Raw genomic sequence first — 15,350 nt, 5'->3', positions numbered from 1 at the left:
TAATCAGAAGAAGCAATCATGGGAGACTTGGACAAAATCCTCCTTGAGTCTCCCTGGATGAGGTGATAAAATGCACACATTCTGTAAGGAACACAGTGTCATTTCAGTGAAAGTCTATCAAAGAGCACAGCTTGGGCTGGGCCTCAGCTCTCTGATGAAGGGGCTTGGTGGAGGAGAGAAATGGAGGAGGTGCATGTCTCTCAGGCTATCTTCTCTAAATGTTACGTCTGGCAACTAAGCTTTTGATAAGAATTGGGCAGAATAGAATTTGAGGAGTTATTGTCTTGAGAGTTTGTAATCTTCTGTGCTGGAGTTTAAGGGCACATCATTATTCATGAAAGAAGGGTTAACATAATTCTCTCCAGCGTTGTGGGATCCAAGACCTGTGAAGAGGCACCAAGGAATGTTGAAAAGAAGATCTTACTGTGATAGAAAGATTAACGCTAACAATATTGTGATTGTAAATGTAGAGTAGAAACACTTCTGAAGTTTTGAAGAGTATCAGGTTCCCCAGGACTTAATGACACCTGTAAAGTTAATTTTCAAAATTTAAAACTGTGCTCTGGAAACTGTTCCATAAAATGAGAAGATTTGGTGACACTCCACATTTATTAAAAGAACCCAGTCAATTTCACATTATATTACATGGATTATTGGTATAAAGTTGAACAACAGAAACTAATGTTGATCATGAAGAGTGCTGCATTTTCTAACATTTATGTCAGTGTTATTCTCAGGCTAGATAAACCAGATTTTTATACATGTTTTTGAGGTTCCCACCCAATAAAATGACTCTAAATGAAACTCACTGCTTGATCCAAAGACTAGTTATGAAAATTAATGAGGACATTTGTTGTTCTCTGATGAAATCAAGACCATTAAGATAGAGTATTTCAAAGTCTCATTACTTGTCATTTGCTGAAGTTCATCCCTCTTAAACTGATGCATTTAGCTTAGCTGCCCTTCAACAGTGTACCACTAACCACTCCTTTTTAAGTACTGTGATATGTTCACTTCAATAGGCCATCTTTATTAGTCATAGATTAGTTTTCTCTAGAGTCTTTCAAACGAAATTGTAAATAATTTTGGTTTTCTGAGAACTAGTCACTACATTTCAAAACATGGAGTAACTAATAGTAACTGATATGGGTCAAAACAAAATTATTTTACCTCAATCGCTCGTTTTCCTATTTTAAAATTACTAGGAAGGGATATTTGCTAAAGTATAGTCTTTAATTTATATCTGTTGTATATACTGTCATCATGAATTATCATGAATATTATATTTTTGAGTAACTAAACTTTCAAATCATGTTTTAGCTCTGTCAGTATTTTGTCTTTCATTTTTTAGTTTCAGAGGAGCAACTGACTGAATTTGTTGAGAATAAAGATTATATGATATTGCTCAGTGCGTTAAAAAACTTTGAAGATGAAGAGGAAATTGTGCTTCATGTATTGCACTGTTTACATTCCTTAGCAATTCCTTGTAAGTAGCCTGCATGCACGGTTTCTTTCTTGAACCTGAAAATTACAGTATATGTTCTTTCTGAGTGTGTTTCAAAAATGTTTTTATTGGAAACCTGTAGGTGATAAAGCCATTCATTTGTTTATTCATCTGATTAACTTTTGTTTATTGATTTAGTACCGCTGCTGGCTCTGGGCTTTGTGCTGGGGAAATAGTAGCAAAATATAAATATTTCTTGCCTTTCTATTCCCATAGTACTGCACAAGATACAGACAAGCACAGAAGAGATTACAGAGTATTATAAGGCAAATGTTGGCAGAAGTACCTGGGGTTATGAGAACAAACAGGGAGTGAGGCAAGATCTCTCAGCAGAGTCTTGAATGATGAGGACAGCTTTGTGTGCAGAAAAGTGTGAGATGAAGTAGGGTGCAGGCAGTAACCCAAGGGTGGACATCTTAAAGCGTAAAGATCCTAGAGCAAGAAAGCATAGGAATATCAAGAGGATAAAAGTAGCTCAGTAAATATATTTATAAGTGTGTGGATTCATGTGTGTATGAAATGCACATGTAGAGCCCTGAGCATCTGCTTGTATGCTGATTAATGGAGGTGAGATAAGGGCTTGATAAGAATTAGTGGATGAGGCTGGAGACATAATCAGATGCTAAAAGGCCTGAAAAGTCACGGGAAGGAGTTTGAACTTTATTTTGTGATTCTTGGTTAGCATTTTGGTGATGCTTTGAAATCTAGCCACTTTTATAATAAAAAATACAAAAAATTTAATTTGCTCTGTATGCCACCAGTGAATGCTTCTATTACTTCAGATTTCAATTCCTTCTGTTTTGTAAGTACATGAGCATTTTTTATTTCGTTTATTACCTATTGGGGCTTGTACAGGATTTACACATGCATTTATCTGGTAATAATTTCATCTTCACATGTGTAAAGTTGTGAGGATTAAATCAGTTAAATAATGTTAAAAATGTAGAATAGTACCTGATAATGTAATATAATCAGTGTGGTTAAAGCTTTGACAGTATTACTACATACTTTGTATCTCATATATATGTAGTAAATATATTACATGTAATAAATGTATGATTTCAGACATGGAATCTTACAGATATGAGACTTCAGTAAAAACTTTTGTGAAAGAATGCCCTTTCTTAATAATAGTTATAAAATCTTATTCATGGAAAGTTAAACTGTTAAAAGTAGATGGGGCTGAACAATAATGGAAAATGGAATTTATTTATTTTTAAATTAATTTATTTTAATTAGAGGCTAATTAATTTACAATATTGTAGTGGTTTTTTGCCATACATTGACATGAGTCAGCCATAGGAGTACATGTGTTCCCCATCTTGAATCCCTCTCCCACCCTCCTCTATACCCCATCTCTCAGGGTCATCTCAGTGCACCAACCCTGAGCACCCTGTCTTGTGCATTGAATCTGGACTGGCGATCTAGTTCACATATGATAATATACATGTTTCATTGCTATTCTCTCAAATCATCCCATCCTCTCCCTCTTCCACAGAGTCCAAAAGACTGCTCTTTACACCAGTGTCTCTTTTGCTGTCTTGCATATAGGGTCATCATTACTATCTTTCTAAATTCCATATATATGCATTAATATACTGTATTGGTGTTTTTCTTTCTGACTTACTTCACTCTGTATAATAGGCTCCAGTTTCATCCACCTCATTATAACTGATTCAAATGCATTCGTTTTAACAGCTGAGTAATATTCCATTGTGTATATGTACCACAACTTGCTTATCTATTCGTCTGCTGATGAACATCTAGGTTGCTTCCATGTCCTGGCTATTGTAAACAGTGCTGCGATGAACATTGGGGTACACGTGTCTCTTTAAATTTTGGTTCCTCAGTGTGTATGCCCAGCAGTGGGATTGCTGGGTCATATAGTTCTATTTCCAGCTTTTTAAGGAATCTCCACGCTGTTCTCCATAGTGGCTGTACTAGTTTGTATTCCCACCAACAGTGTAAGAGGGTTTCCTTTTCTCCACACCCTCTCCAGCATTTATTGTTTGTAGACTTTTTGATAGTAACCATTATGACCAGTGTGAAATGGTACCTCATTGTGGTTTTGATTTGCATTTCTCTGATAATGAGTGATGTTGATCATCTTTTCATGTGTTTGTTAGCCATCTGTATGTCTTCTTTGGAGAAATGTCTGTTTAGTTCTTTGGCCCATTTTTTGACTGGGTCATTAATTTTTTTGGAATTGAGCTGCAGGAGCTGCTTGTGTATTTTTGAGATTAATTCTTGTCAGTTGCTTTGCTTGCTATTATTTTCTCCCATTCTGAAGGCTGTCTTTTCACCTTGCTTATAGTTTCCTTCGTTGTGCAAAAGCTTTTAAGTTTAATTAGGTCCCATTTGTTTATTTTTTGCTTTTATTTCCAATATTCTGGGAGGTGGGTCATAGAGGATCCTGTGGTGGTTTATGTCAGAGAGTGTTTTGCCTATGTTTTCCTCTAGGAGTTTTATAGTTTCTGGTCTTACATTTAGACCTTTCGTCCATTTTGAGTTTATTTTTGTGTATGATGTTAGAAAGTGTTCTAGTTTCATTCTTTTATAAGTGGTTGACCAGGTTTCCCAGCACCACTTATTAAAGAGATTGTCTTTGCTCCATTGTATATTCTTGCCTCCTTTGTCAAAGATAAGGTGTCCATAGGTGTGTGGATTTATCTCTGGGCTTTCTGTTTTGTTCCGTTGATCTATGTCTGTCTTTGTGCCAGTACCATACTGTCTTGATGACTGTAGCTTTGTAGTATAGTCTGAAGTCAAGTAGGTTGATTCCTCCAGTTCCATTCTTCTTTCTCAAGATTGCTTTGGCTTTTCAAGGTTTTTTGTATTTCCACACAAATTGTGGAATTATTTGTTGTAGTTCTCTGAAAAATACCATTGGTAGCTTGATAGGAATTGCATTGAATCTATAGATTGCTTTGGGTAGTATACTCATTTTCACTATATTGATTCTTCCGATTCATGCACATGGTATATTTCTCCATCTATTTGTGCCATCTTTGATTTCTTTCATCAGTGTTTTATAGTTTTCTATATATAGGTCTTTTGTTTCTTTAGGTAGATTTATTCCTAAGAATTTTATTCTTTTCATTGCAATGGTGAATGGAATTGTTTCCTTAATTTCTCTTTCTGTTTTCTCATTGTTAGTGTATAAGAATGCAAGGGATTTCTGTGTGTTAATTTTATATCCTGCAACTTTACTATATTCATTGATTAGCTCTAGTAATTTTCTGGTGGAGTCTCTAGGGTTTTCTATGTATAGGATCATGTCATCTGCAAACAGTGAGAGTTTTACTTCTTTTCCAATCTGGATTCCTTCTATTTCTCTGATTGCTGTGGCTAAAACTTCCAAAACTATGTTGAATAGTAGTGGTGAGAGTGGACACCCTTGTCTTGTTCCTGGCTTTAGGGGAAATGCTTTCAATTTTTAACCACTGAGGATAATATTTGCTGTGGGTTTATCATATATAGCTTTTATTATGTTGATGTATGTTCCTTCTATGCCTGCTTTCTGAGGGTTTTTATCATAAATGGATGTTGAATTTTGTCAAAGGCTTTCTCTGCATCTATTGAGATAATCATATGGTTTTATCTTCCAGTTTGTTAATGTGGTGTATCACATCGATTGATTTGCATATATTAAAGAATCCTTGCATCCCTGGGATAAAGCCCACTTGGTCATGATATATAATCTTTTTAGTATGTTGGATTCTGTTTGCTAGAATTTTCTTAAGGATTTTTGCATCTATGTTCATCAGTGATATTGGCCTATAGTTTTCTTTTTTTTGTGGCATCTTTGTCTGGATTTGGTATTAGGGTGATGGTGGCCTCATAGAATGAGTTAGGAAGTTTACCTTCCTCTGCAACTTTCTGGAAGAGTTTGAGTAGAATAGGTGTTAGCTCTTCTGTAAATTTTTGGTAGAATTCATCTGTGAAGCCGTCTGGTCCTGGGCTTCTGTTTGCTGGAAGATTTCTGTACAGTTTCAATTTCCGTGCTTGTGATGGGTCTGTTAAGATTTTCTAGTTCTTCCTGGTTCAGTTTTGGAAAGTTTTTTGTTTTTTTTTTCCTCATGGTTATGTTGCCTCTGAGAGTCCAAAACTCCTCACAGACCTGCCGGTTAGAGGGTTTCCTGGTTTTTGGGAAATTCGCCTCCTTCACGACTCCGTCACTGGGATGGGTCGCAGTCCCTAAGTCTTTTGTTTCTCTTTTTATCTTTTATATTTTGTCCTACTTCCTTTTGAAGAGAATGGGCTGCCTTTCCAGGTGTCTGGTGTCCTCCACCAGCGTTCAGAAGTTGTTTTGTGGAATTTGCTCAGTGTTCAAATGATCTTTCAATGAATTTGTGGGGGAGAAAGTGGTCTCCCCATCCTATTCCTCTGCCATGTTTGGACCGCCCCCAGAAAATGGAATTTAAACTTCTCTGAGCCATCTCCTGCCAACAAACTGAATATAGTTTTCATTTTGCCTTTCCTTGACTATATATTTATTTGTTTTGTACTGGCTCTTTTGAAATTCATTTTTTTCCACCCACATTGACATATCCTCACTGTAAATGGGCTGATTCATAATGAAAAGGTCAAAGAAAGTGGCAACTAAAAATACATAAGCAAGCGTTTTAGACTACCTTTGAATCTAGAGCAAATCATATCTGTGGTTCTGAGTAAAAGCAGGTAATTGTTTTAAGAGGCCATTTTCTTTAATTACAACATCTTTTTTCATATTTAGCATTTTTTAAAATACAATTTGAACATTAAAAATGTAATTTTAGGAAAAAAAGTTGGTTTGATTGTGCCAAAAAAGAAATAAAATTGTTTTGCATACCTTTTTCTGTCTGTTTTAAGAATAGTAAATGTTTCATTGAGACATATAAATTAATTTTCTCCACGTGGTTTCACATACTCTCTCTATTGATTAATTGCCTTTTCCAGTAAATTCTTTCCTTCCTTGTGGTTCATTTATGTTTATCTCTTAGTCATATATTTTAATATTTTGTCTCTTCTCTCCCCTTCATCCATTCTTTTCCCTGTCTGTGGCAGAGCCTTCAGGAAGTTTGGTTTTGTGGCTTTTACACTGGCTATTCTGCTGCCCTTCTAGAATTAATAGGAATAGATCATGGCTGATTCTAGCTCTTCTGTTATGTGATATAATGTTGCTTTTCTTTCTACTGGTTTGAGAAAAAAGAACAATTAAAATCTATTATCCAATGAAATACTGCCTCATTAGGAAACAGGCCCCAAATTCATTTATTTGAAAACTAGTGGCCAGGACTTTACATATTTTGACTTCCATAAAAGCATTTTTCAGATTTGCCTATTTGTTTACGTTTTTAAGCCAAGATACAGGAAGAAACCAACTTTCCCTTAGTCCTAGAGATGAGTTCTAAATTCTGTTATATTAACAATGAACAACAGTATTTTTATAGCTGTTTGACAGAAAATGACATTTAAATTTGGTATTGTAGCCATTATACTGCCATGTATTTAAAATGTCTATGAGATGTGTTTGTATGCATATTTCAATGGGGAAAATTATTGCCATATTGATAATTATGATTTTTTTAAATTTAGGTAGTAATGTTGAAGTCCTCATGAGTGGCAATGTCAGGTGTTATAATATTGTGGTAGAAGCCATGAAAGCATTCCCTATCAGTGAAAAAATTCAAGAAGTGAGTTGCTGCTTGCTCCATAGGCTTACATTAGGTAAGTTACAACTCTTGGTTAATTTTTTATCACAGTCTATATGATGTAAGTGTATATAACATACATATGTTGCATGTTGGTGGATAGGTAGCCGATGAACATACCCTGGATGGAAATATTGTAAAGGAGCAAACTGTCATGCCATGCTTAGGTGGAATTTTAAAAGGAGTAGCAAAATAAATGTGTGCAATATTAGAAGCCTCATCTTATTGTTAATGCTATATTTGAAGTAGTATTACGTAAATATTTATTACATACAAAAGAATAAATATAACATATAGAAAATATGAAGTGCAATGCAAAAAAACTCCTCATCAAATTTAAGTATTAGTATGTTACTAGTGAAGGCCATGGCAACCCACTCCAGTACTCTTGACTGGCAAATCCCATAGATGGAGGAGTCTGGTGGGCTGCAGTCCATGGGGTCGCTAGGAGTTGGACACGACTGAGCGACTTCACATTCAGTCTTCACTTTCATGCATTGGAGAAGGAAATGGCAACCCACTCCAGTGTTCTTGCCTGGAGAATCCCAGGGACGGGGGTGCCTGGTGGGCTGCTGTCTCTGGGATCGCACAGAGTCGGACATGACTGAAGCGACTTAGCAACAGCAGCAGTGCTGGTAAAGCTACTCGGGACTCTGCCCTTCTACCAGTTTCTCTACAGAGGTGAGCACTCTCCAGAGCATAAACCTTATGATCTAAATTAAATTTTACTGTGTTTATATATCTCTGTAAATAAAATTGTTAATGTTTGCTTGTTATTGCTTAATAAAAATGGTATCAGGCTGAATGTTGTCCTCTGCAAGTTTTTAAAAATTGTGTTTATGAGACTCATGAATATTTTGCACATAGCTATATGTGCATGCAGTGTGTGTGCTCAGTCTCAGTTGTGTCTGACTGTTTGTGACCCCATGAACTATAGCCCGTCAGGCTCCTCTGTCCATGGGATTGTCCATGGGGAAGTATACTGGAGTGGGTTGCCATTTCCTCCTCCAGGGGATCTTCCTGACCCAGGGATGAAACCTGCATCTCCTGAATTGGCAGGCAGATTCTTTACCATTGACCCACCTGGGAAGCGTGGCATTGTTGTATGTAGTATTCTATTATGTAGGTATACCACTGTTTATTTATCCATTCTCCTATCCATGGACATTGGTTTATTTCTTATTTTATGCTACTACCATCTGTATTGCCATGAAAATTGTAAAGGAAGGTGAATATCTTTTCAAATATTTCTTTGCTCTTCATGCTTTCTTTTTTGTGGAATACCTGATTTGCCCTTTTCTGTTTTTTCCATAGTATATTCTGTCTTTTAAAAAAAGTGATTCATAGTTCTGGCTAATAATGTTTTGGTGGTCAGTTATATGTATTGAAAATGTTGAGCTGTATTTTTATCTTTTTATGGCAGCTTTTGTAACATAATGTATTTTCACCTAAATTGTATAAGAATAAGATAAGGCCACTGGTATTTGCTTAGAGTCACAAAGTTGGTCAGTGGTAGAGCAGCTGTTGGCAGTGACTTAGAAATAATAGTAGGGAAAAGAGGGTAAGACAGCTGAAGTTTAGATAAGTAAAAGTAAAAGGAGAAAATAATCTTTTTTGAAATGACTTTCCAAAACTATAGAGACTAAGGACTGGGGATTATGTCAGCTTAATGGATGAATGTGGAAGAGGTATGAACATAGAAAGATGCTGATACAGAAGAGTTACACTAGTTAATCTGCTTTTTGATTTTGAAACTTTGATTAATATTTAGTATGGGCTTTAGGCTTTTAATGGTATAGGATCTTTTCCAATTTTGGCTGTGTATCTTAGGGATTATCTAATTACACATATAGCTAACTAGAAGTTTAATTCTTATTCCTACAAGGGAATGTGGTAATTGTTAGTGAGTTATAGTAAAAGCATTTAATGACAAGGAGGTTTTTTCCTTATCTTTTAGAAGACAGGAAAATTAAGCTGTTTTGTACACTGAATATTGTAGTGCCATGTATAAAAATATTTATTTATTTGACTGTGTTGGGTCTTAGTTGAGGCCCGCAGGATCTTCACTGAATCATGAGGCGTTTTTCAGTGTGGTGCATAGACTCTAGTTGGGCACATGGGCTCAGAAGTTGCGGTGCTCCGGTTCAGTTGCTCTGTGGCATATGCGACCTTAGTTCCCTAACCTGGAATCAAACCCTTTCCCACACTGCAAAGCAGATTCTCAACCACTGGACCACCAGGGAAGTCTCCGCCTCGTGGTTTTTTGTATGATGATGACAAGAGGGGGACTTCCCTGGTGGCTCCATGGTAAAGAAGTCACCTGCCAATGCAGGAGACATGGGTTCTATCCCTGGGTTAGAAAGGTCCCCTGGAGAAGGAAATGGCAACCTGCTCCAGTATTATCATGTGGGAAATCCCGTGGACAGGAGCCTGGTGGGCTACTGTCCGTGGGGTCACAAAAGAGTCAGACAAGACTTTGCAAATAAACAACAGCAACATGACATGAGACGGAATCAAACAACACAAGTTATATAACTCAAACATACAGGGTTTTTTGGCCCAGTCATTTCTGTTGTCTAAGCAAGAGTTGAATGAGTGCATGAAATGTTTTTAGTTCTTTATGTAGTCATTAAGTGATTTTAATTACAGTAAATATGTTTTAATGTAATTAAGAATAGTTGTCACTACTCAAAGATGTTGATTTAAATACTGTTACATAATTAAAGGTAATATAAGTTCCATGGATGAGAATTCTGCTAATATGTCACTTAACTTTTAGGTAATTTTTTTAATATCCTGGTGTTAAATGAGGTGCATGTGTTTGTGGTGAAAGCTGTGCAGCAGTATTCAGAGAATGCAGTATTACAAATCGCAGCACTCAGCTGTTTAGCACTCCTCAGTAAGTGACTTTACTAACAAGGAAATTCTTTCAGGTGCATTTGATCTTGAATGTTAAGATTATAACAAGAAAGTTATATATAGAGAAGGAGCCCTTAAATGCTTTTTCTTTTCCTACTGTAACACATTTTCTCATAGAGGATACTTTCAAGGGAATTAAAGTTGTGATAAATATCCCAGTTCAGATATCAGTGAATACATCCTTGATTTAGCTTTATTATTAGCAGTTCATTTTCTTAATTAATCTTTCTCTAGCCTATTAGTTTTGTTTGGTACCCTCTCCCTCATCTGATTTATCTACATGGAATATAAATATGATAAAGTGTGTAATACATTAAAGAGGTCTTTTAATTAACCAGTGCTCTGTTGATAATGTTTGAAAATAATGGTCTTAACAGTTGATCACTTGAAAGTATATGTAAGTTATATGTTTTCATTTTTCCAAAGCTGAGACCATTTTCTTAAATCAAGACTTAGAGGAAAAGAATGAGAATCAGGAGAATGATGATGATGAAGAAGATAAATTGTTTTGGCTGGAAGCCTGTTACAAAGCATTAACTTGGCATAGAAAGAACAAGCATGTGCAGGTTAGACTCTGTCATAAATTTTATAGTTCTTCAAAATTTTTTGTTCAATAGTTTATTTTTTGACTGGTTTCTTTTTTTCCTTCCTGAATCCAGGAGGCTGCCTGTTGGGCCCTGAATAATCTCCTTATGTATCAAAACAGTTTACATGAGAAGATTGGAGATGAAGATGGCCAGTCAGTAGTTTTGATTTTATATGATAGAAAATTTTAGTCATAGTTTTAATCAATTCACTGAAATTTTTATTGCTTGAAATATTTTTGATATAGGTATTTGTATTAAGTGTTGCCATAAAATACTTGTGGGTATATAATATTCTGATGCCCGTTGTCTTCAATAGTTAGTAAAACTCTCTTTGTGTGAGAGTTATTATGGAGAAATTTAGAATCAAGAGTCATTTAGTAAGTTATGAATCATCAAGAACCGTTAAGTTTTCTGGCTATTAATTTAAAAGTACAAATTATTCTCAACTGACAGAAATTGCAGAGCCATCTGTGACCTTTTCTATTGTGGTTACTAGCCAGGAGGTTGTCAATATCAGTAATTAGATATGATTAGAAGCCTCCTTTAGTGACTCCCTACTTTATGTGGTAATGTTAACCTGTCTTCTCTTGAGAGGGTTATTTGTATAACTGTCAGCTCTCGAGGATGCTTCTATGGGAGCTCCATTTAAACATTATAAGACCAGACAAAGATGCACATTGTAACCAGGAGTTCTGTATGTCTGATTTGTTTCATGTCCATGAGCAACTGCTTATGTTTGTACTGTTGGCTCTGCATAGCCTCTCAATTTTAAATTTTGAATGACTTACCTTGGAAATTTAAATAGTATTATTCTGCACCTCAAATTCTGGCAGCCTGTTTCCATAGTGATGTGAACTGAAAGTCTCTCAGTTGTGTCCGACTCTTTGTGACCCCCTGGACTATACAGTCTGTGGAATTCTCAAGGCCAGAATACTGGAGTGGGTAGCCTTTCCCTTCTCCAGGGAATCTTCCCAACCCAGGGATCGAACCCAGGTCTCCTGCATTGCAGGCGGATTCTTCACCAGCTGAGCCATAAGGGAAACTCAAGAATACCGGAGTGCGTAGCCTATCCTTTCTCCAAGGGTCTTCCCGACCCAGGAATCGAACCAGGGTTTCCTGCATTGCAGGCAGATTCTATACCAACTGAGCTATCAGGGAAGCCCTCATTTCCATAGTGATCTACTGCCAATTAGAAGGCAGTTAATGACAGATTCTATTTATTTAAATGTCTCTAGTTTGAAAGGAAACTGTAAATTTTGAAAAATACGTGTTAAACCAGCCTTCTAATCTGCTTTGAGCAATCTTTTAAAGAAGTTAGGATAAGGTTGGTTCATGCTGCAATTTATAAAAATTTCAATTCATAGATACTAATCCCTTAAAACTCACAGGAGATTGTTAAAATAAATACATCATTAAAACATATTTATGCTCTAAATTAAAAAATTTCACTCTACTTCTTTATGATTCTTAATTTTTCCTTTCTTGCTTACATCATCTCCTTTTTCTCTCTTAATCTTTTTACTCTTAGCACCTATTTATATATCTACCGAGTCTTCTATTTTTTCCTTCTACTGCTTAACTACTTTGAAGAAACAGAAATACTACCTTATTAATAACGTATTTGAATATAATGTAAATAGAACACTGCTCTCCTGTGAGTAGAGGTGGCATAAAATACTGTTTATCTGCCCTTATTGGTTGTTAGATTAGATAACAGTAAGTGAATATTTAAGTTAATTATTAAAGAGATTACTATTAATGTTGTGGTTGAATTTGTGAAAGGTTCCCAGCTCACAGGGAAGTGATGCTGTCCATGCTGATGCACTCTTCATCAAAAGAAGTCTTCCAGGCATCTGCAAATGCTTTGTCAACTCTGTTAGAACAAAATGGTAAGAGGTAAACCATATTTTTTAGTATAATGAAACACGTTTTGCGGTATTTTTAAAATTATAAAACCGATAATTGTAAAAACTTCAAATATGTAAATATATATCTGATCTATAGGTATATTGACAAGCAGGTAGAAAGAGAAAGAAGAAAATAACATTTTGATGTTTTTCTTCTGCATTTCTGTGTATGTACTTACACATGACATATACATTTTTTTGTTTTGTGGAGAAATGGAATCTTATTATAATCTTTTATAACCAAATTTTGCATTTCTTTTTTTATGTTGCCAAATGTAAATTCCCACATTACCATTTTGATGGTTGTGTAGTTTTCTAATACCTATGTCCTCCTTTATGTCCCAGTTTCTTACGGATGGACTTTTAGCTTGTGTCCAGTGGTATTGTTTTGAATATTTGTAACAGTAGCCAAATGGTCACTTTTCTAGCCCAGTTTTCTTTGTACACTGTTCCTGTGTTTTTTTCTTAGGAATGCGGTGGATGGAGAGAGAGTCACCATTATAAAATATTCTAAATTTGTCCATTATAAAAATAAAAAAAAATAGTCCTTTACATGTAAATCTTACAGCTTTCCATTATTTAGGAGAGAAAAATAGCTGTTATACCTTTGGAAGAACTCTTGAGGTTTAGAATTAAGGCTCAGGCTGCTGTTATTAGGGCTCAGCCCTAACAAATAGGAAATACGGCCAGAAAATCTTGGGAGAAAACTAATCATAAAAGCATTAGGACTTGGCAGCTCTTGAAGGATATGCTCACAGGGAGAAAAATACAGAACACTGAAAGCTCGAAAAAAAAAGACCAGTGTTAGCATCAGCTTTTAGTAGAGAACCCGAGTAGAGTGAAAAAAGCCTCCTCATGCATGTTTCCGTACGTGGTTATTTAAGTCAGGTCAAGAGGAAAATCACTTCTTTGTTTTCATTCTTTTCACTTCACCTCTGATGGCACTGAAAAGGCCATCATAAAAGGCTTGGGCTGGCCAAGCCCTGAGAGATTGATCAGGGTTGCTCTCAAAGGATAATGAGTCAGTGGAAGTGGCAGAAAGGGGAGCTGCTCTTCTTGAGTCTGGCTTCCTCTGCTGGGTAGAGGCCTGGGTTGCGGTGGGGTGGGGTGAGGGGTCTCACTCTTGAAAATGAACACTGGACTTTGCTGCTTTTGTTGAGGCACCTTAGCGTGGAGACAGCCGGAGAAGGCAATGACGCCTCACTCCAGTACTCTTGCCTGGAAAATCCCATGGACGGAGGAGCCTGGTGGGCTGCAGTCCATGGGGTCGCAAAGAGTTGGACAGGACTGAGTGACTTCACTTTCACTTTTCACTTTCATGCATTAGAGAAGGAAATGGCAACCCACTCCAGTGTTCTTGCCTGGAGAATCCCAGGGATGGTGGAGCCTGGTGGGCTGCCGTCTATGGGGCAGCACAGAGTCAGACACGACTGAAGCAACTTAGCAGCAGCAGCAGAGAGTAGACAAACCTTTACCATGTACAAAACACATTGTGCTGGTGCTATAGTTCTTAACTCCATCGAAATATTTGATATTTCAACAATACGACCATGATTTTGTGAGAGTTAAACCTCTGCGTTTTTTTTTTTTTTTTTAAGAGAAGGACTATTTTGCACAAATAGACACATACATGTAGCAATCATGGAGAGACTAGCCAAAGCTACTACAGTACTCATTTCTGTAGTTGGCCACCAGGTGCTAGCTGGTGTGTGTATATATATAAAGTTAGCATCTATAGTTTCTGTCTTGACCTCCTCATTGCGTATTCCCCTTGCCCTCGGTTGGAACTTCCGTGGCTCCTGGTTCTGGAGTGACCCAAACCTTCATCCATGAAAGGTCGAAGTCCTCAATCATACTGCCTTTTCTGGTTGCTGTACTTTTTTTTTTCTTTGTTTTCGTTTTTATTGAAGTATAGTTGATTTGCAACGTTGTGTTAGTTTCAGGTATATAGCACACTTAGACATACATATGCTGTGTGCTAAGTCGCATCAGTCATGTCTGACTCTGTGTGACCTTATGGACTGTAGCCTGCCAGACTCCTCTATCCATGGGATTCTCTAGGCAAAAATACTGGAATGGGTTGCCATATCCTCATCCAGGGAATCTTCCCGACCTGGGGATTGAATCCATGTCTCTTATGAATTCGGCATTGGCAGGCAGGTTCCTTACCACTACTGACACGTGGGAAGCCTTTTATACATAATACATGCATCAGTTCAGTTCAGTTCAATCGCTCAGTCGTGTCTGACTGTTTGCAACCCCATGGAATACAGCATGCCAGGCTTCTCTGTCCATTACCAGCTCGAGGAGTTTATTCAAACTAACGTCCATTGAGTCAGTGATGCCATCCAACCATCTCATCCTCTGTTGTCCCCTTCTCCTCCCAACTTCAATCTTTCCCAGCATCATGGTGTTTTCAAATGAGTCAGTTCTTCACATCAGGTGGCCAAAGTATTGGAGCTTCAGCTTCAGCATCAGTCCTTCCAATGAATATTCATGACTGATTTCCTTAAGGATGCTCTGGTTTGATCTCCTTGCAGTCCAAGGGACTCTCAAGAGTCTTCTCCAACACCACAGTTCAAAAACATCAATTCTTCAGCCCTCACCTTTCTTTATAGTCCAACTCTCAAATCCATACATGATTACTGGAAAAACCATAACCTTGACTAGATGGACATTTATTGGCAAAGTAATATCTCTGCTTTTTAATATGCTGTCTAGGTTGGTCATATCTTTTCTT

The 15,350-nt window shown here is 36.8% G+C and overlaps 1 protein-coding gene across 3 annotated transcripts in view; it reads left to right on the top strand.

Annotated features, from left to right (window-relative positions):
* LRRK2 (leucine rich repeat kinase 2) overlaps nt 1-15,350 on the top strand; it is a 214,333-nt gene that overhangs the window by 12,455 nt on the left and 186,528 nt on the right. For all 3 annotated transcript variants that reach the window (XR_011255928.1, XM_069584612.1, XM_069584613.1), the window contains exons 6-11: nt 1,352-1,486; nt 7,082-7,213; nt 9,977-10,096; nt 10,543-10,682; nt 10,776-10,855; nt 12,486-12,592. Coding sequence is in view for 2 of the 3 variants with exons in the window: in XM_069584612.1 (XP_069440713.1) it covers nt 1,352-1,486; nt 7,082-7,213; nt 9,977-10,096; nt 10,543-10,682; nt 10,776-10,855; nt 12,486-12,592 (714 nt within the window). In the remaining variant the exon portion in view is untranslated. The remainder of the gene's footprint in view (nt 1-1,351; nt 1,487-7,081; nt 7,214-9,976; nt 10,097-10,542; nt 10,683-10,775; nt 10,856-12,485; nt 12,593-15,350) is intronic.

The sequence above is a fragment of the Ovis canadensis genome, chromosome 3 (genome assembly GCF_042477335.2).
Source record: "Ovis canadensis isolate MfBH-ARS-UI-01 breed Bighorn chromosome 3, ARS-UI_OviCan_v2, whole genome shotgun sequence".
Lineage (NCBI taxonomy): Eukaryota > Metazoa > Chordata > Mammalia > Artiodactyla > Bovidae > Ovis > Ovis canadensis.
The sequence above is the reverse complement of the archived record's forward strand: the minus strand, read 5'-3'. Positions and strand labels throughout refer to the sequence as shown.